The sequence below is a fragment of the Leguminivora glycinivorella genome, chromosome 17 (assembly GCF_023078275.1).
Source record: "Leguminivora glycinivorella isolate SPB_JAAS2020 chromosome 17, LegGlyc_1.1, whole genome shotgun sequence".
NCBI classification, from domain to species: Eukaryota; Metazoa; Arthropoda; class Insecta; order Lepidoptera; family Tortricidae; genus Leguminivora; species Leguminivora glycinivorella.
In genome coordinates, this window is record NC_062987.1 from 3,788,608 (window position 1) to 3,814,372 (window position 25,765).

General features: G+C 37.1%; 1 protein-coding gene across 4 annotated transcripts in view; it reads left to right on the top strand.

Annotated features, from left to right (window-relative positions):
• LOC125235232 (visual system homeobox 2-like) overlaps positions 1–25,765 on the top strand; it is a 152,655-nt gene that overhangs the window by 26,423 nt on the left and 100,467 nt on the right. For all 4 annotated transcript variants that reach the window (XM_048141719.1, XM_048141720.1, XM_048141721.1 and 1 more), the window contains exon 2: positions 11,765–11,815. In XM_048141719.1, the coding sequence (XP_047997676.1) occupies positions 11,765–11,815 (51 nt within the window). The remainder of the gene's footprint in view (positions 1–11,764; positions 11,816–25,765) is intronic.

Sequence of the window (25,765 nt, forward strand, 5' to 3'; positions counted from 1 at the left end):
CTGAATTTATTATCTTATTTAATATTCATACAATTATATCATTAGCTATTTTTTTATGTCTATAAAGTACAGCTTTCCCGATCTTTAGTTATTCTTGATATTAATGGCCAAGCTTTCTAACAAGTAAACATTTATGCTTTAATCAATAAATAAAAAGTTGCTAGTTTGAACAATCTTAAAAAATAAAATATAAAAATTAAAACTAAACTACCTTAAAAAATAGGAAACTAAATTAAAATATATAAACTAATTAAAAAGACCTCCGCGAACTGTACCAGGTGAAAACAAGTATGTTTTTGCTACCTACTCCTATTTTTTGTCATTTCTAAAACCAGACATCAAATTAGACAAATCAGCCAACTCTTTGCTCGTTTGCCTCTTGTATGAATAAAAACATATCAAACGATCACTTCACTTAGAAATTACAGTTTTTGAGGACTTTTTAGGTAAAATTTAGAGCTGCTTCAAAACGAGTATTTACGGCAACGTAAGTACTTAAGACCAGGATCGGTCGAAGTGGCTGGACGGAGATCGAATCTAGGTCGCTCCATTACTTGCCAACTCGCCAGACTTTGGGCCAGAGTAGACATGAAAACAGTAGCTCAACTATGGAGTAGGTACGTATACAGGGTGTATTTTGATAGCGGGTCAGTAAGGGCAGCTATGAGATCTCGTAGTCCTACGTGAAAATGGTCTAAGGAGACCATCCATCGATTTCGAATTGATGAAAAATGCAATTTACAGATTTAGTAAAAAACATACAGGATTTTTGACAAACTTTTAATTTGACGCCAATCGATCCATTTCCTATCCTTTTATGGGACCAAAAAATATTTCCGGCTAGAAAAGTCACAAATCGCAAAAAACTTTTCCTATACAATTTGTATGAAAAAAAAATTGCACATGGTGTTTTTATGATGCCAATCGATTCCATTCCTATTCAGTATCGATAGTTTCTTTGGGCTTAACTTGCGGTAAGGTGGATGTACCACTGCTCGACAGGTTAAGGGAAAATATTTATATGTTTCGTGATATTACGATAATTTACCCATCTATACAAAACATATCCATCTTTTTTGGGAGATGTGACCTTTAACTTTGTTAAATGCAATTAGTTTCATACAGTGATAATATAAAAAAATCTCAAAATTAAATAAAACATAAGTCAATACGCTTGTCCGAATAACTGACAGGTGCTTTTGCTGGCAGTCCTAATAGATGACATCTAAGTATGATTCAGGAAAAACAGTAAAAAACAAGTGTTTTGGGTTAAAATTTACTACAAAATTAAATAATTTAATAAAAAAAAACGTATTCTGTTGATAACATTTACTTTTTACGTGTTACATTTATGTAATAAAATATGTAATTTACATTTATGTAATTTCTTTGCTCGAGGCGATGGACGAACCCCTTAACACATCTTCTATGGCCTTTTCTAAGTCTTCTTGAGAATATCTCTTCCACTGACCTTTATCAGGCGGCATTTCTGAAAATATACCCAAAGTTTTGTGAAAAATGACATGTCAAGCACTACCCAAAGAAATTATACAGATTTCACTACATTTAACGAGAAAACATATCAATAAAACCATAAAAGATATACAAAAAACTGTCTATGTGCATGTAATTTGTTTTTTTCAGTAAAGTTAATGTGACTTACAGAAAAATATGCTGATAATATGAAACTGTAAACGATTCGTTTTGGCTACTTTAATCGTGATATCCTGAAAAAACGGCTCGACAAACATTGGGACTTGGAAAATAACGTAACAGTCCCAATAAATGCCAGCCGTGTCGAGTTTTAGACTTGCGACGGTTTTCAGTCCTAATAAATGACACGCTTGTTTATCACAGTAACAATGAACGAAATCGACATTTAATTACTTAAATATCCCGCACATTCTAGCACCAACACAATTATAGAATATGTTCACAACTTACCGTGAAAGTATTTCAAATAAGTCAGCAAATACGAGCAAAGCTTTACCAAATCGCTAACAAAATTGAGAGATTGATTGCTCATGACAATGTCATCACATATATTATTCATTAATTGAAAAAAGTTTCTATATTTTATAATATGGCGTATGAAATGTGAAGGCTACAAACATTTCTCATCTAATAAATCTAATTGCGATGAATGTAACGGTAATCTTATCTTATTAATCGCTATTTAAACCATGGGTGACGAGTACTAGTACCGCGTCGAGCACTAGTACATCCACCTTAATGTACTAAAGAGCCACAAATTGAAGAAAACTTTTTCAACATTTTCCCCATAGTAAAATGTAGCCATTGACTTGTGGGTTTTTAGTGCATTGCCGTGAGTTGACCCCTAAGCAAGTATTGATACTGAATAGGAATGAAATCGATTGACACCAAAAAACACCATGCGAAAAAAATGTTTTTTTCATACAAATTGTATGGGAAAAGTTTTTCGCGATTTGTGACTTTTCTAGCCGGATTTTTTTAACCATCAGCCATTATTAGTTTCTACTTAAACACACACACTGACAAATTGACGTGATTTCTTAAGTGGAGATATTTGAAGGGATGGAGAGTGACATAGGCTACTTTTTGTCTCTTTTTAACGAGAGCACAGCCGCGGGCAAAAGCTAGTAATAAATAAATATTGAGTGGGACCTTACACAGATCAACTTAGTCCAAAACTAATTATTGATTTTAACATGTCGGAAGTCAGTCATCATTCTCTTGCCCTTATCCCAGTCACTTGGGGTCGGCGCAGCATGTCTTTCTCTTCCATACATCTCTGTCACTCGTCATCTCATCATTAACTGAAGTCAGTATGAGAGTAAATTTAAAAGTGGAAAATGTCTGCCTTGGTTGAGACTTGAACTTACGGCCTCTGGATATTAGCCTTGTGTAATCGATTGCAGACAAGTAACAAGTTAAATAATTCAGTATGAAAGTGTTAGGCTACTGTCTCAAGCTTAGTTCTGTGCGAGGCGAGCACTGCAGTTTCAAGGGAGGAGACGCAGCGCAACATAAACGTCTACCGATCGGATAACGGCAAAGTGAACAGCTTAATCTGTATGCTCAACGGCTCTCTGGAAACTGCTTTGCTTACAAATAGCAGGAAAAATAAGCTGGATGCAAATTGAGGGTTCTTTACAATCAATGGTAAATATGTTCTCGTTTTTAGGGTTCCGTACCTCAAAAGGAAAAAACGGAACCCTTATAGGATCACTTTGTTGTCCGTCTGTCCGTCCGTCCGTCCGTCTGTCAAGACCCTTTTTCTCAGGAACACGTGGAGGTATGAAGCTGAAATTTATATCAATTACTCAGGTCTACTGTCCTTTGAAGCTGTGAAAAAATCAAACTTCTAAGCCAACGCAATCAAAAGATACAGCCGTTTATGCCGCAAATTTTCGACACTTGCAAGGGAATCAAAACCTACAGGGTGCTTCCCGTGAACTCAGAATCTTGAAATTTGGTACGAAGCAACGTCTTATAGCATAGATAAAGGAAAAATTACGAAAACCATAAATTTTTAGTTACATCACATAATATATGTAAACCTTGCAGGTTTGTACGGAACCCTCGGTGCGCGAGTCCGACTCGCACTTGGCCGGTTTTTTTTAAGTATCTACTTAATATGCTTCTTTGTAGTGTAGTGTCTCGTGTGCTCGCGTGTCTCATTACGAGTTATACAAATTCTGCCACCACCCTAAGAAATTACGCTCTGATTTTCGAAAATTATTTTCTCATATAGAGCATTTTCAGAATTTGGGACCCCCCAATTAGCGAAAGTCGTTAAGAAAAATTAACTCACTGTCAGTTTTGTGACGATCATTAAGCATGAAATTTCAATATAAATATTGTTTTTGTGTTAATTACATAAACTTTACATTCAGAATATGAAAAAAGTAAATTTTTAGACAGATTTTATGCTTAATTATCGTCACAAAACTGACAGCGAGCTAATTTTTGTTAATAACTTACGCTAATTGGGGGATTCAAATTCTGAAAATGCCCTATAACGCAAAATTATGCTCACTCAGAGACTCACTCTTATTTGTAGTTGTTGTATACATATCTTCTGTGGTATTTCCAGTCTCCGGGAAGTATTTTATTCGAAATTAGAGCAAAGCTCGGCAAATTCGGTTTAAGTTGTCAAGTAATGACTTTATTCCTTTTCAATTTGCTTTTGTCGAATATAAGTCAACTTAGCTACGGCACAACATAAGCCTTGTTCCTCATTCCCTGCTACGCTAGACATAAGACTACTGTTTACCATAAACAACGCTCCAATATCCTACTTTTCCACAAATTATCCCCGTACGCAGCCCGTGGAGAGAGCGCGCGTGTCGGGGAATAAATGACGTTTAGGGAAACATGGCGGCATGCGCGCGCATACGTTGCCAACGCGGTGAGCACTGAGCAGCCACTTTTCTTTAATTATCTTTAATTAACTTGATATTTGCGATGATGAGACTTATTAAATGTTTTTGCAATTGATCCCTTTATTCTTGACAAAATTGTTTAATACCCATGAATAATTTACATTGTACATTGTGTAACAAGGGGAGGAAGTTGAATATTACTAACGAGAGTAAGTTTAATCGCGACGGCTCGCCGGAGCGATTTAAAGACTCGAGTTAGTAATATTCATACTCCCCGAGTTACACACAATGTTTTTCATCACATTCGCAATGTAAAAAATATGTAAATAGATGTAAAAAAGTTAAGTACGGTACAAGAAATTTCATTATTCCCTTGGGAGAACGATTTTTCTATAACTCACTCTCCGCATGCGTGCAATAGCACATTTAAAGTGCGGGTGTGATGAAAAATAGGTTATCCTTCAACATTAGGAGGCATTAGGGGGCATAGCGAATGATATTCCGCTTTGTGTGGTAGGGCACAGCACAGCGGATATCATCTCGCTCGAATCTAGAGCATAGCCCAACTGGGGAAGTACCTTCGCCTTACAGAAGACCGCAGCCAAATACCACTAGACCCTACTCATAGTGTTATGTTCCTGCCGGTGAGTAAGGCTGCCAGAACTCAACGAGGGTGCGGTGTGCTGGTGATGACGGAAGGATCTACGGAACTAATTTCTTTCGTCTGTTGTCCTTTGAGTCGTCGGCACCCCGAACCCTCTTTGGAACTTGTACACTCTTTTTTGCTATGTACTTAACACAGCAAAAGAGAGTGTACAAGCTTCTAATGGGTTGTCAACGCGCATGTGACACTCCTTGAGTTGCAGGCGTTCATAGGTTACGGTGACCGCTTTCCATCAGGCGGACCGTATGCTTGTTTGCCACCGACGCAGTATAAAAAAAATCGTGGTCAGTGAGCGGGAGACTGAAGAAAACTTTATTCAACTCTCTCAGCTCAAAATCATAATTCTTATTGAAACTTTCACGATTATTACACATAATTAGTTTTAAATCGGGACTTAATCGCGTATGACTACATATTAAACTGACCTCAAACGTTTCAGGGACGGCGTTGTCCCCGTGGTCTTGGAGAAGACTGGCTTGAAATGACAGCCGCGCAAGTTTTTCGAACTACCCCGCACTTGGTTTTGATTATCAACTTGAACTGTTTGCGCACTAGGGATGTTATCTGTCGACACACAACACTGACGATATTCGATTTAACGACTGTCGATATTCTTTCCGCTTACACTTATTAATTACAGGTTTCCATGTGGATGAGATCCTAAAACCTTCGTCCCGATAGAAATTGCGATGTTTTTTGATTTCAATGGCTTCACGCACTTTTCTACTGTAGAAATGGCGTTCCGTGGAAAGGACTTTGGGATCATGCACTTCGACCCTGAAACGTAGGAGGCCAGTTTAATATGTAGTCATACGCGATTAAGTCCCGATTTTTAAAAATAATTATGATAATTATTCCAGTCCTCTTTATGATATACAGGTCAAAAGCAATTACTTGCTGTATAATATTTAACTGTTAGTCAGACACGCCTTAATTATTCTTAAATTTAATAAATATTCTCCACAATTAGCAACATGCAATAGGACCTGCCAACCCATTTTACTATTAGAAACCTCGCATTGTCATATAATGATTCATTGAAGCTATTCAGTCCATCGGCTTGAATGTGAGTTATTATCGGCCGTGATCGAGCATCTTCACTGAATGCCGTAAGGTTGGAAGACCCTAATGGCATTTACGCTGTTCTAATTAGAATACTACAATTATCTGAAGGAACCCGATACGTTAGATGTTTGATTTGTCTGTAAACACCTTAGAAAATGCGGGTACGTTCATGGCTTTTATGATTTGATTAACAGCTTAATTTGAGAATTAATGAGTTGGAAGTTTTTTATGGTGCTTGTTAATAGTTGTTGTGTTGTGGGTGAGATTGCATGCTCTAAATTTGAGATAAAATAATTTACGTCTGTTAAAAGTTAGCAGACTTTCTTGCCTCGAAGTTTTAACAACTGTCAATGTGTGATTTTTTGATACGTTTAGGTATAAGGTGCAGTGGGGTAATTTCGAAAGTCACATAAAATTACAATTATTTCCATCATATCAAGATTCTCCTTTCGAAATTCGAAATTACCCGAGTATTTCTGTGATTCGAAATTACCATACTGCACCTTTACCTATAAAAAAAGAAAAATGCAGCGGTTCTCATTTTACTAAAACTGAACATTTCTGTTAGTAAATTAGTTTTAATTTACTAACTACAGTATCTACTTAACTATAATTGTGCATAATCGATGTATGTATCAAATTATGAATATTAAATTGTTACACAATATTCCCTTTGGTAGGAACTTGTATGTTGCGCTTGTCTGGCTTCACTTTGGTTCATGCTAATTTTAGGTATCTCGGGCGGAGCACTTCGCCGAAATCTCGGCTCGAATAAAGTGGTGCTTCTCCACTGGCTCTGTAATAGTTGCTTTCTTGTTTTCAAATAAAATGTAATAAAAATACAATATTCTGCACTTTGGACAATTATATGACGTCGATGGCACCGTAGCCGACGTTGCCTTAACCTGGCAGGCAAGTATTTTCGCGCGATAAATGATATAAGATTCAGGCCATGCGCGGATCCAGGGGGGGGGGTCATGACCCCCATGACCCCGAGCCTAGGCTGGCTGGCCATACAAATAGACCACGTGAACCCCCGGGGGGCCTGGGCCTTTACCACGTGACCCCCCACCCTGGGCACGAAGCTGTTTTCAATTTATGTATATATAAAAATACATGTCTAGAATATTTCTAGGAAAAATCCAATGTCCAAAAAAATACAATATTAATTTCATCAACAATAATAATAATAATAAACGTAAAAATAAGAAACCATTTCGAATAACAATTAATCCCACGTTGTTTTATCATTCATGTAGTCTTGTGTTGTATAATAAGCTTTGGAAATGAGTACACGCTTTACATGATTCTTAAATTTATTAATTGACAAGTCAGTAATATGATTCGGAAGTTTATTATAAAATCGAACACAATTACCCATGAATGATTTTTTAATTTTACAGAGCCGTGTGAAGGGCACCGCGAGTTTATGTTTATTTCTAGTATTTATATTATGTACATCACAGTTTTTCTTAAAATTACAAATGTTTTTATGTACATACATAATATTCTCATAAATATATTGACAATGCACTGTCATTATATTAATGTCCTTAAATTTATCTCTAAGTGAGTCTCTATGGTTCATTTTATATATTGCTGGATCCGCGCTTGATTCAGGCCGTCATAGGGTGGGCCTGAGGTATCATTTATCGCACGACCATGCTATCGGTGCTGGATCGGTACTGTCGGTATGAGGTATCTGCCTCGCTCGGGTGCAGATTGCAGAACAGCGGACCTAGACAAAGTAACCATCATCGTTCACGCTACGTAACCTTTCGTATGCACCTCACCTGTATCATTCATCATCAGTCATAATTATTAATACATGTTAAAGTTGAAAACAGATGGAGCAGATCTGCTGACAAGCATATACGAGAGGCTATTAGCGATCGAAACGCAGTCTGACTGAGAAGAGAGGATATGTGCTACTAGCACATGCTAGCTACGAAACGCTTAGGAATCGTAAGCGGCTGTGACGTTGGCTAGATATCCAGAGGCCACTGGTCGATCCTATTTTAGCTTTCTACTGTAGCCCGTTTCTTTTGTTTCGACTTCTATTTAAATTTAAAAAGTAAAGCGTTACAAGACATACAACCGACAATAAAGCTATTATTTACGGAAAAAAACATTGGCCATTTATGTGTAGGTACTTTTACCAACCTACTATTCCCACATCACACAAAAGAATGATCTCCAAGTTTATCTACAAAAATTAGGTTCATACCCATTTTATACCCAATTTAACCTCTACGGGACAAAAAACAGCCCACACTGTAACCTGACACCATTGAGGAATCTCTTGACGTATTGAGGGCCTGTCGTACTAAGCTCTATTCTTCACAAGATAGGCCAGGAGCCAAAGACAAAATCAGCGTTGCCCTGCCCTGCTCGTCCTTATCCATTAATTATTTTTTTATTGATTATGACGCAATAGGAGCGGACAATTTTCCATACAAACGTTTTCAAGCTAGAGCAATGATTTTTTCAACACAGAGTATTATTATTTTTATCTGTGTCGAACCGTTTTGCTTTTTTTGATATTTTTATTTTTAAAGGCGCTAGGGCCAAAAACGGCCAAATTCATTATGCCGAAAAAAATAGGTGTGATGTTCAAAATTCATAACAATTAGCCAAAAAAATTAAACGGTTACTCAGATTCTCAAGTTTTGTTCCGATTGTTTATGTTTTGGAGGAGGAAACAGTCGATAGCGGTACCTCGATTTTAAAGATATATACCAGACGATATAAGTTTTGATAAAACAAATAAATAAAATTGCCTGAGAGATGCCTGAGATTAACGAGGTAAATTTCCACCACCCACCTCTCGGAGTATAAGTGGCCGCTAATCTGGCCATTGTTGTCGCAACCCGACACTATTGTGCGCGCGCGCCATCCGACACCACGCGAATTGGTTACTCCCGTCAATTACGTCAACAAAACGTCTTCACTTCATTTCACGTCATTTGGGATAAGTTTTTTGCCACTGACCAGTGGACTATTGTCTAATAACTAAACTTGTCACTATGCTAATTGTGTACACAAAGTACGTAAAGTGAGGACGTTGGAGCAAATAAACATTTTTAGGGTTCCGTAGTCAACTAGGAACCCTTATAGTTTCGCCATGTCTGTCTGTCCGTCCGTCCGTCCGTCCGCGGATAATCTCAGTAACCGTTAGCACTAGAAAGCTGAAATTTGGTACAAATATGTATATCAATCACGCCAACAAAGTGCAAAAATAAAAAATGGAAAAAATGTTTTATTAGGGTACCCCCCCTACATGTAAAGAGGGGGCTGATAGCTTTTTTCATTCCAACCCCAACGTGTGATATATTGTTGGATAGGTATTTAAAAATGAATAAGGGTTTACTCAGATAGTTTTTGGTAATATTAATATTTTCGAAAATAATCGCTCCTAAAGGAAAAAAAGTGCGACCCCCCCCCCCTCTAACTTTTGAACCATAAGTTTAAAAAATATGAAAAAAATCAGAAAAGTAGAACATTATAAAGACTTTCTAGAAAAATTGTTTTAAACTTGATAGGTTTAGTAGTTCTTGAGAAAAATACGGAAAACTACGGAACCCTACACTGAGCGTGGCCTGACACGCTCTTGGCCGGTTTTTATTTTATTTTTTGAGATTGGAAGCTTTCTGCGCCGAGTCCTCATTCATTGACACATTTTCACAAGTTATTGTCACAGTCATAGATGTAGGATATTCTGTGCGTGGCCATGGTTGCATACTTATGTTAGGATTCTAAAGTCAGCCTACGATAAGTTTGCAACGATTTTATTTGATAGTTCTGCCTATTTAAGGGTTAAGTAAACGTCATAATTTCATCGAAGTTTGACGTTGCACCGGTGAGGCGGTCAAAATTATTGCAAACTTATCGTGGGTTGACTCTAATATGCTTAGAAAATGACAAAAAAAAATTACATTTACTTTCTCAAAGCGCAAAAGTTTCTGTTTTAATCTACACTGCTTTATTCAGCTATTCACGTTATAATAGTGAGTTTTCGGCAGAAACTGGCAGGCACTTTGCCAAACAAATTAATGTATTAAAACATTCCAGTGGTGACTGCCAATCTTCAACGCTTAAATATAATTTTAATTGGATTTGTATCTTGCGTCCTGCTTTTCTACACGTTCGTAGCGGTATTGGTGTCATTTTCTGTTCCTAGCACGCCGTTTCCTTATAGGTAGTTACTTTAATTTTCACTGCAAACTTGTTGCAATTGCAATACTTAAAGACGAATATTTTTATTAGCATGCGTATAGGTAAGTAATACAAAGTTGACAGGATTGTTATCATTATCTGATTTTCAATCCTTTATATGTAATATGTATAATTATATTCATTTTCATTATTATCCTAATGTTTTTCGCTAGTACTCACTTCTCTTCACAAACTATTATCAATTCCTTAAAACTGTAGGTTTTATTCCTAGAAGGTAAGGTACCTAAATATTTTATATCAAAAAGCTTAATTGCAAGCCGGATTTAAATTAAGTCCACAATGGGGTTGATAACTAGAAACATACCAATCGTTACCATGTTAACGGTTACATAATACCTGGGTAAAACTGCCTATAGTAACTTGTGCAGTCTCAGCAACTTAGCAAACGCAGATGTCCATAACACTACCGCTTACCCAAAGATAAACACAAAGCGAGTAAAACACTTCCTCAATTACGTGCAAAATAAATAAATACGTGAACTGGTGCGTGTGACAGGCATTGTCGTGAAATAATAGCGCTGTCTCCTTCTTGAGTGGGCCGTTGAAAAGGGACCGCGGCCAAGAACAACATTCGGCGCAATTATCAACTTGAAAACTGTTAGAATAGCAAGTAGAGAGTCATGCCGGTTGAATGTTAACGGCTGCAATTTTATAGTCGGCAGTTTTGAATTGAAAATAGAACCCGGCTAAATTTTGAACAAACTTGTAGATCAAAATGAACTTTGTTATACCTACTTATTAAACATAATTATACCTAATATTGCAATTTTTGTGCCTTAATGTTACATATTTTAAAACATTAAATCACCCAAAAATGTGTAACATTAAGGCACAAAAATTGCAATATTAAGTAAAATCCATGTTACCAAAGGAGTTATATTGTTTTGAATGTTATTTTATAAAATAAAATAAGTACACATGTTTATTATACCTATACTTTATTGCCTAACTTGCCAATCGAAATGTCTTGCAGCTTTGCTCTGTCGGACTTTACAACGTTTTATTATGAACCAACTTCAAATTTTAACAATTTTCTCAATCTCAACATATAATAAAAATGTAGGTATGCAATTTTGTTCAGAATTTTTTTAACCCCATTCATAAAGAGATTACAAATTCTCCCCAGTTTAAAGTAAGCTATAAAATTAGATTAGAAGGTAATGTTTAAGCACCTTTAAAATTCCCAGATATGTGCATGTGAGATATTTATATACAATTAGTAAAATGTGGCGTGACCTATCTTTTTTTATAACAGGACTTAATTATGTCAAAATAAAACACTTCTTACAATCCCGATTAAATTAAGACAGTACAAATCCTCCCCAGTTTAAAATAAGCTATAAAATTTGGTGAATTCGCTCCGACCGGCAGGAATGTCCCTCTATAATTACTGTGTAATTGCATAATTAATTAACAGTTCGGTTTGTTGCAGGCTTCCCGCAGATCAAGTCGCCCTACAGCCCTTCGCAGCCGCATCTCTCAGGTTGGTATCTTCATTCATCTGACTTTTACTTTTTTTAGAAAAAAAGTGATTAGGCCTATTAAGTTGGCAATCGTAAATCGACAAACACTGAAATAGTACATTACGATACAAGTGCGTAAAAAAGGAAACACGAAACGAGTGGCGATAAATTAAAACACGACCGAAGGGACTGTTTTAAATCGACACGAGTTACGAATTTCCTTTTCGCACGTGTATCGTACGACGTTTTTCAGTACAGATGGCCATCCGAAGTTTCGACCTGACATATAATTAACCATTTCTCGCACTAGTGCGTAAAAAAAACACCATCTGTACTGAAAAATAAATAGTGAGTGGAGTTCCTCCGCGCGGATTAAGTGAAACTTTGTAATGAAGAAAATAAAATAGGAAGGGGTATTTCAAAATTCAAGTTGGCAACACTGAGCGTTAAACTTCTAACGCTGTCAGTTGAAAGTTGCACTAGAAGTTTCATTTCAAAAATGTAGGTATTAAGCTGACGGATGCAAGGCCCGTGATTATGTTTACTTGAAAATTCATTAATTTCATTACCGATGCAGCGGAGTTAGTAAGTGACTGCGACTTTGTCTACCTGCATTTAAATCTGGGGGCATGGCATTGCGTAGCAGTGCCCCCGCCAAGACAAGCCTCGTATAGTTAAGTTATACAAAATTAGTTCACATAAGCTCAATATGATTAAATAAATTGGTCATAAGTATGACATTCGTAAAAACACGCTTAAAGGGTAATAAATGTATCTGTAAACCTATCAATCAAGTTTCCCCGGCCTCTGTGAGATCAACCAAAAACAATCCAAGTCAGATCAACCAAAGTCAATATCGGCTGTGTCTATGTGTACCGCCTCAACCCAGCTAAGGGCCTAAGTAGATTAAGCAATTTCTTAGCCCAGCGACCTAGGTATAGCGACCGCACTGATAGCGCACAATACATCCAGTGATTTAGGAAAGTGGCTGAGAGGGCACCCCTCCCCCCCCCCTTACCCCCGCCCCGCACCCCGCGCCGCTACACCCCACTCCCTTTGTCTCCGTAATGAATCCGCCAAACACCAACCGTCAACGCGCAGTCGCCCGAACTAACCAATATCATAGATCTCAACAACATTGATAGCTTATCGGAATCCTCACCCTCGATGAACGGGTTTAGAGCTGGGTTTCAATTGGCCGGACTTGAAACTTAGGCTGTTTTCAATGCAAGTGAATCAGGAATTTGCTTAGGACGTGAGGTTTTAGAAAATATCCTGTTAAATGCAAATTAGAGAGGTCGAGATAAAGATATAACGGGGGCGCTCGCAAATTGCTGAATAAATAAGAGTAATTTCATTATACCTACTTTAGTTCCACTATGACAGTTTCAGTCCTTTTTTCGATGACGTGTGCACACCTGACGTCCTCGCCCGGCGGCCATTTTGCCATTTGTAAAAATCGCTTTCGCCGCCATTTCTGCGTGGAATTTCATATTTCGAACGCCGCAGGGCGCTGGTTTTGAATTCGCATTGTTTTCTAAAACAATGCCGTTGGCCGTTTGCAAGCTATTGTTTAGACGCCGCCATTTTTAATTTGAAAATTGGGGCCCACGTTATGTACGGAGTGAAAAGGCATGTGTTGTATAAACAGGTCGGGGCGGCGTAGCCTGAAAGTCAGCCATGTTTTTTTGGCATTGTCTATGGGTATGACGTCACTGCAAGGGAATCCCCGTAGGGTCGTTAAGGGTCAGAAGTTAGAATTGTTTATGGTAAAGCCATTTCGAATTCGCTGTAGTCAAAACAATGCTATCGACTCCATTGCTTGCATATTGCACTTTTCGTTTGATCTTGTAAGTATAAGTAGGTTAAATGATTTCGTGATATTCAGGAAAAATAATCAATTTCAAATTTAAGAAAAGATCATTTCTTAATGCCTAATATGTAGTACTTAAAATTAGTAATTAATACTTACAAGTACTTAGTACATAGTAGGTACATATCTAAAAAAAAGTCAACCGGTTTGACTTTTGATTGACTTCAAACCTAATGATGTTACTTAAAGATGTAACACGTTTTTGCTTCCTTTTTTCTTTTCCCGTTCTCATCTTACCTAATCCAGGCGGCGACAAGCAATCAAACAAAACTAGTTAATACGATATTAAGTGGTCGGGACCGCAGGCTCTCCCTTACCGACACTGCATCAAGGAAATGTTTTTTTCTACCAAGACAAGTAGCAACTGTGAGTGCGGCGCCAAAAACTTACTTCTATCGTCAGTCACTTTATGTGTTAGTCGGTTGTAATAGAGTTATTAGTTGCTGAGCCCAACGATATATTCTTAATTTGCTAGGCGTGAAAAAGGCAAACATTTTCTTTCAGCCTCAGTAAGTCTTATGGATTTCGTGTTAAAGTAGAATTTTGCTCAGACTAATGTTAGAGTAAAATGGTGTCGCAGGGTGTCGGGTGTCACAGAGGCGACAGTGCAAGCGTCGACAGCTTGTAATAACAAGCAATATATTAGTGTTTGTGGTCGCCACTGATTTAGTGTATCAAGTGACTGCTTGAAGAAAGTCGGCGACAATCTTTAAAGTCAATATTTGGATACGTCGGAGCAACTTATGAGGCGCACCTGTATGCGAGTATCTACTTGTAGCCCGGGATACAAAGTTTACTCATTGATTTAGATGTTGGTCTCATAAAAGTTAATTAATAAAAGCGAAAGGAATAAAAATGCTAACTGTGCATAAAAAGGGTCTATTTTATTTAAAAAAAAACCACCAACACAACTCATGCCAAAATATAGTTTACCTTCTTACCTATGCTATGAAATAATGCATTTATGGGCCTTACTTGATACCTTTTCATTTTGCACCAAAAAAATACAATATCGTACTTATTATCTAAGAATTTCTACCGTTAATAAATAAATACTGTATATCTTCAATAAGGGTAGGCTGTTCTAGAGAAGCATACCGCCGGTCTACTCGTCCTCTGGACCTTGCAACACCCGAGCTGATACGATCGTCAGGTTGTTAGCGGGTTGTCAACATTTAATTGTCAATTTTAACACGTCATGACATTAATATTCAGAATTAAGTTAGCAACCCGCAATTTTTCCGGTTGGAAAGGGCTAGGGCATACTCGTATCTACGACACTGCATTTTTTAAATAACTGTGGAAAGACGTAAGCAATGTGAGTGGTGGATTACGTAACGGGGTACCATCTTTCGTAGGTACCTGACACTGTCATTCAATCCTAGTCAATAAGCTCGCCTACGTACGTAATTCCAATATATTTATCGTAACAAATCACAAAGATACTTCATTTTTCAGTACATAAAGTGTTATTATCCCGCACTAGTTCGCAAAGTAATACATTTCTTGTCAGGTCGAACTTCAAAGGGCCACGTACTGAAAAACGTAGTACGATACACAATGCAGTGAATGCGTAACTCGCGTCAATTCTTCTTCCTTCGGTCGTGTTTTAATTTATCGCGACTCGTTTCTAATTTCCTATTTTCCGTACTTGTATCGTAATGTACTATATTTTCACATTATTTCTAATAATATTGAAATAAGAATCATTGTAACAGTAAATAATATGGACATAACGAGATACATTACCGAGTAGCACTCAGGTTAGGAGGCGATTGATTCGGCAAGTGTAGTGCAAACTGCGCTAATTGAGACAGCTCCGGTTACACGGGTTCGATTCCCAGACTTCATTAACCGAAATATTTGCTACGTATTGTTTACTTGGGGTAACGAGAACAATGTTTCATTGATGACAGATCTAGGAAACACATAATTTACTATTACGTTGGAAAAAAGGTAAAATAATGTTATTTTATCGCGTTCGACCCGAGTGTTCTAATTTACTACTAGTACTATTCAGAAAGTCACCTTTTTTTGAAGCTAAAGTAAAATGGGGTTAGTACAGTAGAACATAGGTAAGTAGTAAGTACTAATAGGTAAGTAGTTTGCATGCTAAGAAATGTTGTTCTTGTCCTATCACTTTATTGCATCTCACGTTGTATTTTAAATGGAATAACGACATTTTCAACTAAAATTCTAAAATAAATCCGTCCAAAGACCCTTCCGTATGGAAAGCCACAGATGTATGCCGTGGGATCCGAACAGCCTGCCGTCAAACCTGCTTGCATAAATTTAAACAAAATCTCCTTTAGGTTTCCTATGGTTTATGGATGTTATTTGATATGAAACGGTAATTGTGTGCATCTGAAAATATACTGGTTACTACAGCCAATGTGGGAGCATTACCAAATTTTACTTCTAACTTAACAATAATACTTATTATTAAGTACCTACCTATCACAGAGTTTGAATACATAGTTAAGAGCGTTATAACATTTCGGCGTCGGGCGAAATTAGGTATTTTACCCGCCGCGCGAGCCCAATATGCCGACCCTTTCTAGCACGTCTTATCACTCGCTCGCACTACAATAATGGACAAAACAATCTTGATCCTTTCTATGGAATTTTGATAACAACCACAATCTACTATCTCGATATAAACTTTTGGTTTCTAATAAACATTATTTTGTACGAAAATACGAGAATATAGCGCGAAATAATATCAATTATGTTAAAATTTATTTAAAAAATTAAAGTAATAATTATAAAAGTAGATCCCATCCCAAATATTTGCTTTTGTTATATGATAAGTATTAGAGTAAAGTATATATTAATATAAAGTATATATTAATATGATGATAAAATAAGACAAATACAATTCTAATTACTTCAAGATGGTGCTCAGGGTCTGATGATGGAGCCAGATGGTGGTCACCAATACCAATGAACAATATGACTATACAACTTCGTGGTTTACATGTCATTCTAGCATTTTCACTTTCACATTTCAAGTGCATATACCACGAGTATAGGTTTTCGGGTGTGCTGATTTAAAAATTAATGACCGATTTGGAATCTGACATTGCTGACTGTCACTTTGACACAAAAGTCATCATGGGTGTCGTAAAATAGGTTTAAGGGGTGCTGATTCCAAAATTAATGACCAATGTGGAATCTGACATTGCTGACTGTCACTTTGACACAAAAGTCGTCATGGGTGTCGTCAAATAGGTTTGCGGGGGTGCTGATTCCAAAATTAATGAACAATGTGGAATCTGACATTGCTGACTGTCATTTTGACACAAAAGTCGTCATGGGTGTCGTAAAATTGGTTTTAGGGGTGCTGATTCCAAAATTAATGACCAATGTGGAATCTGACATTGCTGACTGTCACTTTGACACAAAAGTCGTCATGGGTGTCGTCAAATAGGTTTGCGGGGGTGCTGATTCCAAAATTAATGAACAATGTGGAATCTGACATTGCTGACTGTCACTTTGACACAAAAGTCGTCATGGGTGTCGTAAAATTGGTTTTAGGGGGTGCTGATTCCAAAAATAATGACCAATGTGGAATCTAACATTGCTGACTGCCACTTTGACACAAAAGTCATCATGGGTGTCGTAAAATAGGTTTTAGGGGGTGCTGATTCCAAAAATAATGACCAATGTGGAATCTAACATTGCTGACTGTCACTTTGACACAAAAGTCGTCATGGGTGTCGTCAAAAAGGTTTCCGGGGGTGCTGATTCCAAAATTAACGACTATTTTGGAATCTCACAGTGCTAATTGTCATTTTGACACAAAAGGAATCATGGGTGTAGTCAAATAGTTTTTAGGGGGTACTGATTCCAAAATTAATGAAATGATTTAAAAAGTAATGACCGATTTGGAACCTGACATTGCACAGTACCCCTGGAAACCTATTTGACGACACCCATAACGACTTTTATGTCAAAGTGACAGTCAGCAATGTCAGATTCCAAATTGATCATTAATATTGAGATCAGTACCCATGAAAACCTATTTGAAGACACCCATGATCACTTTTGTGTCAAAGTGACAGTCAACAGTGTCAGATTCCAAATTGGTCATTAGTTTTCAAACACCTCCGGATACCTATTTGACGACACCCATGACGACTTTTGTGTCAAAGTGACAGTCAGCAATGTCAGATTCCAAATTGGTCACTAATTTTGGAATCAGCACCCCCTAAAACCTATTTTACGACACCCATGACGACTTTTGTGTCAAAGTGACAGTCAGAAATGTCAGATTGAACATTGGTCATTAATTTTGGAATCAGCACCCCCTAAAACCTATTTTACGACACCCATGACGACTTTTGTGTCAGAGTGACAGTCAGCAATGTCAGATTGAACATTGGTCATTAATTTTGGAATCAGCACCCCCTAAAACCTATTTTACGACACCCATGACGACTTTTGTGTCAAAGTGACAGTCAGCAATGTCAGATTCCAAATTGGTCATTAATTTTGGAATCAGCACCCCCTAAAACCTATTTTACGACACCCATGACGACTTTTGTGTCAGAGTGACAGTCAGCAATGTCAGATTGAACATTGGTCATTAATTTTGGAATCAGCACCTCCTAAAACCTATTTTACGACACCCATGACGACTTTTGTGTCAAAGTGACAGTCAGCAATGTCAGATTCCATATTGGTCATTAAATTTGGAATCAGCACCCCCTAAAACCTATTTTACGACACCCATGACGACTTTTGTGTCAAAGTGACAGTCAGCAATGTCAGATTCCAAATTGGTCATTCATTTTGTAATCAGCACCCCCTAAAACCTATTTTACGACACCCATGACGACTTTTGTGTCAGAGTGACAGTCAGCAATGTCAGATTGAACATTGGTCATTAATTTTGGAATCAGCACCCCCTAAAACCTATTTTACGACACCCATGACGACTTTTGTGTCAAAGTGACAGTCAGCAATGTCAGATTCCACATTGGTCACTAATTTTGGAATCAGCACCCCCTAAAACCTATTTTACGACACCCATGACGACTTTTGTGTCAAAGTGACAGTCAGAAATGTCAGATTGAACATTGGTCATTAATTTTGGAATCAGCACCCCTAAAACCTATTTTACGACACCCATGACGACTTTTGTGTCAGAGTGACAGTCAGCAATGTCAGATTGAACATTGGTCATTAATTTTGGAATCAGCACCCCCTAAAACCTATTTTACGACACCCATGACGACTTTTGTGTCAGAGTGACAGTCAGCAATGTCAGATTGAACATTGGTCATTAATTTTGGAATCAGCACCCCTAAAACCTATTTTACGACACCCATGACGACTTTTGTGTCAAAGTGACAGTCAGCAATGTCAGATTCCAAATTGGTCATTAATTTTGGAATCAGCACCCCCTAAAACCTATTTTACGACACCCATGACGACTTTTGTGTCAGAGTGACAGTCAGCAATGTCAGATTGAACATTGGTCATTAATTTTGGAATCAGCACCCCCTAAAACATATTTTACGACACCCATGACGACTTTTGTGTCAAAGTGACAGTCAGCAATGTCAGATTCCACATTGGTCATTAATTTTGGAATCAGCACCCCCTAAAACCTATTTTACGACACCCATGATGACTTTTGTGTCAAAGTGACAGTCATCTGAGGTACTACATATTCGTAATCTGAAAGTAATCAAGTCAATAATTTCAGTTATTTTGAATCGACTATGATTCCGAATTATTGGTAATAGTAATGATTGTATAGATGATTAGTGATTCCTTTACATGTAATGGTAATTTACCGTTTCACTTGATTACATTACAAGTAATCTGACACCCAGTAGTGTCAGATTACAAAGTAAAATCAAGTAATCGTGTAATCCGGAATCGATTACGATTTCCCCATCTCTGGGTTTAGTTATATGGTTCATTGGTACTGGTGACCACCATCTGGCTCCATCATCAGACCCTGAGTACCACCTCTTGTCAAAGGTCTTGTTGAGACGAACCCAACGAGCCTAAACACGAAGTCGTTTACTTACATGGTTCACTGGTACTGGTGACCACCTTCTGGCTCCATCATCAGATCCCGAGTACCATCTTGATGTGTCTTATCATCTTGACCGTATTGTAATTTTCACATTTTTATTATCACAACGTTGTAATACTTTAACATTCAAACATAACAAAGTATTACAAAAGCAAATATTTACGGGTCTAGGATCAAATTCGTTGGTCGCTGTTTACACACACACAATGCGAGGATAGCCCGTGTAGAAACAAGGCGTCCGACCCACACAACAATAAATATTCTCGACGTTTGCGATGAAAACTCGGAGACCAAAGCGACATACGTCTTACCTGCTCGAGCTCCGGCGCGGCACTGAAATCGCAGGCGTCCGTCGCCGGTAAAATAGCGACAGGAAGGCTAGTTTTCAAAAAATTGGCAAAAAATCATGATAAAATATTATAACGACAAATGGATAACAGCAGTTTAAGCACATTGTGCAGATTATTTATATACTAAAATAACTTCGATAACATGTAGATTTTCGGAGAAATGATCACTTGTTTCGATGTATTTTCAAGACAAAATTGAGTTCGTTTTACTTTCAATTTCTCAATTTCAAAGGATTAAATGATAAATATTGTTTAATGGGCCTTAAGTACAAGATATTTGGAACTTAAATTTACCTCATTTATGAGAGTGATCTTATCAAATTGTACATAATAAGAGCTCCGAATTCTGTGCTTCACGCGGTTTTTCCTAAACGAGCATCAGAAAAACAATCATTACTAATTGAAAAAGCTTTTTTTTTCATATGTTTTTTATTTGACCGACAGTTAATAAGATGTTCTAACTGAAACAAGTACTTTCACTGTCTTTTAGTATGAGTAAAGTGTACAATTTTGTCGATAAATATTGTGCATTTTACAATATATCGCCTTTTTTTGTCATAGCGCTCTTAAATACAGCTCCAACATAATTGCTCGAACACAATTCGCTAACCTAATAAAACTTTCCCCGGAGATTCCCAATCTAGCTCATGCCACACAAAGCCTCCCCCTCCCCCCAAATTAAGCACCTTCAAACCAATTTACCCCCCTCCACCCACAAAGGAAAACGGGCCTTAAGTGGTGGTAATAAGGGAGGGGGGTATTAGCAATTATAATGGGTCCGTAAGTGCCGGCTCATTACTGGCCCGGCCGTCAATGGGCCGATTATCGGCAAAATGTACGACATTCTTGAGACGTGTGCTCGATTAGGCTTGAACGTTGCGTGTTTCAAGGTTTTTCGACAAGAGATTCGCAAAGATTTAAAATTTACTCGCAATTTTTTTTTGCAACCGGTTTCCGTACCGAGTTACTGGTCACTGACAGTCTCAAATACTCACATAAAATGGTAAAGATATTACCATCAAAATCATAAACGTGAAATGAGAGCTTACTTCAATATTACGCCTAAATAACTATGCGTCGACTCGTTGTTCAACTTCACCGACAAAAGAATTGATAAGTAGGTGGGTAGGTACTAAGCAAGTCCTTGTTCACTTTATTAAAGTTTAAAATTTGTCTTGCCTTGTCATAGACAGTAAAATCGAATGACATACCTACACAAATGCAGAAGAATTTCATCAACTCAATTAGACACTCGGTATTTTTCCTACTATTCCCACTAAGGTCGATAGTTTAATTCATTTATTCTGCTACCAATATAGGATCATAAAGCTGAGTTTAGACGTGCAAGTTATTGCAGCAAGTTTTGAGACGCAACTATAGGTAAGAGTGAGTGGCAAATGTCTGCATCTCTTTCTTGAATATACATCTGTTTCAAAACTTGCTGCAATAACTTGCACGTCTAAACTCAGCTTTACATTAGAGTATAATAAATTAAACAAAATTAAACCTAGATTTTACCTAATTATCATAATTAAAATTAATCTACATTCCTGACGACTTAGACACCAGCATGTGAATCATGTGACAATGGTTCAGATACTGGCAGCCAAACCTCTCCGCCAACGCCCTCAAGATGCTGCTGGAACTAGCCCAAACCCTGTGCTCTAAGACCAAATTAAATTATTTCATAGGAAATATTTTAATTTGTGTTTTTTTTTAGTAGACATACTACTATTATTTTAACTATAAACTGAAATTAATGTCATATACAAAGAAAAAAAAAGAAAAAGAAAAGAAAGGAGGCGCCATAAGCCTTCGGTAATTGTGTCATATAGGTAGTTGAAAATTTCGACCCTTGCCGCCGTGACCGGTTGGCTGAGTGGTTTAATTAAGCATCCGTGGCTATAACGGAATACGCTGGTTCGAATCCAGCATCGGACACTTGGAGGCCTTGGTCATTTTTTTTTTTGTATAGACATTTATTTTAGTTTATAGTCAAGCCCTGTGCACCAGGAATGAACAGCGTTTCGTCATTGTAGTGTAGAAATCTATCCTGACCTCCGCGAACATCCCCCGATGTCGCTACTACAAATACGAGGCAGTCCTCTTAAAACCATAGAGCGTTGTATTGTTTTCGCGTTTTCGTTTTTTGATAGCATTGCCAGCCTAAGTGAACTTGGCTAAGATTCAGAAAGTCCAGAGCCGCACCGCCCTTCATTAGAGCTCCTAATCGTGGCCAGCGGGCAGCGTTCCGATTGGTACAAATATACGATCGCTACTAAGTGGCCCTACCCCCCCCCCTCCCCACCTTCTCCCCTCGACGGTTCTAAACCATTATATTTTCACGGTCTGTTGCCGCTGCGTTTTCCTAATATTAAGTTATAGTATAAAGGCCTCTTTGTAGGTGTAATAGCGAATTATAGAGGACTAGCTTTTGCCCGCAACTTCGCTCGCGTTCAATTCGAATATTACGGAATTCTCCATACAAACTTCCAGCCCCCATTTTAGGTAAGTGGGAGGTTAGAAGGAGACAAAAAGTAGCCTATGTCACTCTCCATCCTTTCAACTATCTCCACTTAATAAAACACGTCAATTCATCGCAACAGACACACACACTTAATATTAGTATGGATATTGACTTGTCTGTTTTCTCAGACTTTTTTTAGCTTAATTGATTCCCGAAGATTCATAGCAACACTTAATGAAAATAATTACAATACTTATTACAAATTAAATAATTCATAATCGTAACTAGAAATTAAATATGAGTCACCAAAACGTAATACTTAAGGTTAGAACTTATCAAAATTGATTCAAATTAAAACACAAAGAATATATACTGCTACTACTTAAACTTGATCTAACCTCCTTCAATTTCTAGCAAAGAAAATACATCTATTGTATGGCGACTGTTCTTTAAGGTAGGTTACACAAAAATGTCTGTCCCCGTTGAAGCGTTCCCTAAATTTTATTGTATGGAAAATCTCATAGTTAACTGCCGAGTGATGTTGATCAATGTCAAGTTTTTTTTTTTTTCAAACTACATCATGGTTTATTTCCAGTTTTGTAATACTACTTACATTGATTGTGAGTACCTATGTAAACATAGGTTGGTTGTTGCAACTGGCCCTAGAGTCACATTGAAAAAATACTTTTATTGGTGGGTTATACTTACCTCAATATCAACGTTTATTAGGAATATCGCTCACGATAAGATGTATCTGTCGGTGTACAGCCACCCTTAGTCTATGAAACGTGTAAATTTTCTCGCTTTTTAAATTATTCCTCTCGAACGACCGCGGGTGTGTACCTCATTAGGCGTCCAATAGCTGTGAACTCCATGTCTTGGCTGTAAACAATACAATGTAAAAAGAATAATCATAACTATCATCTGTACCTGTAAATTAATTGAGTATAATTTAATGTCATATGTTATATTTTTTTCTTAGACTTTATCCGTCTATACGGAGTTTGGTCTTTGGTATGACCCAGCGAATGAGTGATAAAGTTATTTGTTTTAGGTATACCTTGATAATGTAGGTGTAGTATTTTTTTTCCGGGGTGAGAGCTTGTTGATCTGTAATACAGGGTATAATGTATGTATGTCTAAACCTAGTTCAGCAGTTAGCCTCTCACAAAGAATTTTCAACATCTTGTCTCACCTATTAAATTGTTAATTTTGTTAATTTTAGTGTAAAACTCTGAATCCTTTGTAAGCAGATATTTTTTTTGTTTATTTACAATAGTTCTTTTGATAATCACAAAATATATTTTTGTCCAAGCTGTATCAGAATTGTATAATTCGAATGAATAAATAATTGTTATCTCAGCAGTTCTAAAAGTTTGTACAAAAATTTAGGAAAAAGTTAAATTTGTTTTTTTATTCCTATTTTGTTACCAAGATTTTTTTGATGAATTGAGATTTTAGTAAGTTTTATTTCGTCATTAAGGTTCGCTAGTATCTATATTTTCTTAATTATAACAATTATCCTGTATATATCTTACGAAAGTCGACTTATATTACTAAATGTTGGTAACAAAATAGGACCAATTAAAATTTGCTGACGTGGCTTTGTACTTTTTAAGAACTACTGATCTACCTATTTAATATCATAAAGGTAGTTAGGTAACTAGTACCTACATAATATTAAGTTACATGACCATGACCATTACCAAGCAATTACAATAATAATCCAATCATCAAATAGGATATCACGCAACGGAGTATTCCGTCATTACTCACCCCTCACACAACAATATCGTTTTCAAAAAATAGCAAAAACACCCCCCTAACGAGCCCCGAGGGGCTACTCGCCCCAAAAATGATTTTCATTTTCCGCCCTCCAGCCCCCCTTCCGGCCCCGCGCAGCCCTTTGGCTGGCTAAATAATTGGTAATGTGGGTAGGAACACCGGCATAAACTTCTACACACTTTTTACCTTACCTCATCCGAACAAGGTGAAAATACGCTGACATATTTGTGATGCCCTGGTAAGCTGTACTCAAATTTTCGCTTATGAAAATTAGGGTTTAGATGTAATTTGTGGAAGTAATGTGATTCCGTGTTCCGGAATTAGATGAAATTGCCGCCATAATTTACGCTTTGTACCTAAATTTAATTACGTTACGTAGCTACGTTTGAGGCTAACCGAATTCTTGGGAAAACGTCCAGTTTGCTACGGAGGTCTACTTTTCACCGTCGTTGTAGATACAGTTATGAACAGAGGGCGGAATTGCTCATGGCAAAAATCAAACGTCAATAGAGTAAAGTTGGGATGTTAAATTTTATCGACATATTCAGCTATCGATAAATTCAGTCACCTTTTATATTTCTGACTTTAACATTAACCTCTTTGATTAGCTAGTCGACCATTTGATTTTGACCTCTTTGATTAGATTAAAAGTAAATTGAATGACATTTAATTACCATTTCTGTCACTAGTCCTTTTGCAACTAATTTACGTTTGAAAAAAATGGTTAATCCAAGACGAAAAACAGCCACCAAATGGATAAAGAAGTATCCTTGTCTTACTTACGTCGAAAACAACTCAACAATATACTGATAATTTCAGTTTAATCGATAGTCGATAAAATTTTACGTTCCAACTCTGTTGACGTTTGATTTTTGCCATGAGTAATTCCGCCCTCTGGTTATAGTCATACTTGTTATGGAGAATTTTTGGCCAAAAGCTGCACTTTTGGATGGAAGCAAGCCGCTTTGCATAGTGATAGTAGACATCATAGTAAACGATTTTTTCCGAGGATATCGAAATTTCATCCCTTAGGAAGCCGAGCGTAGCGAGGTGTTTTATGAAAATTAAAAAAATTCTATCTTTTTATTGTGTAGTCCGATTTTGACAAAACGTATCTCAAATGAAAGGTATTAATTTTTATAATTAAAAAAATTTTGAAAGAAAAGTAAGAAAAAAATTAAAAAAAGTAAATTTACGTCTCGCACTGAATAACTTCAAAGAATGACAGACAAAATGTACAATGTCGATATACAAGTTTTTTTAATCGAAGACAGATAAATTTGTAGTTGAAAACTGAAGACCGCATTGAAATCGGATTAGCATTTTTTAAGATACAAGTTGCCAAAGTTGGGAAAGATCGCTTTATATGGCCACTTTGAAATTCCTTTGCCAGAAAGTCAGAAATAATATGTTTTTCTGACACAGAAAAATACATAGTAACAG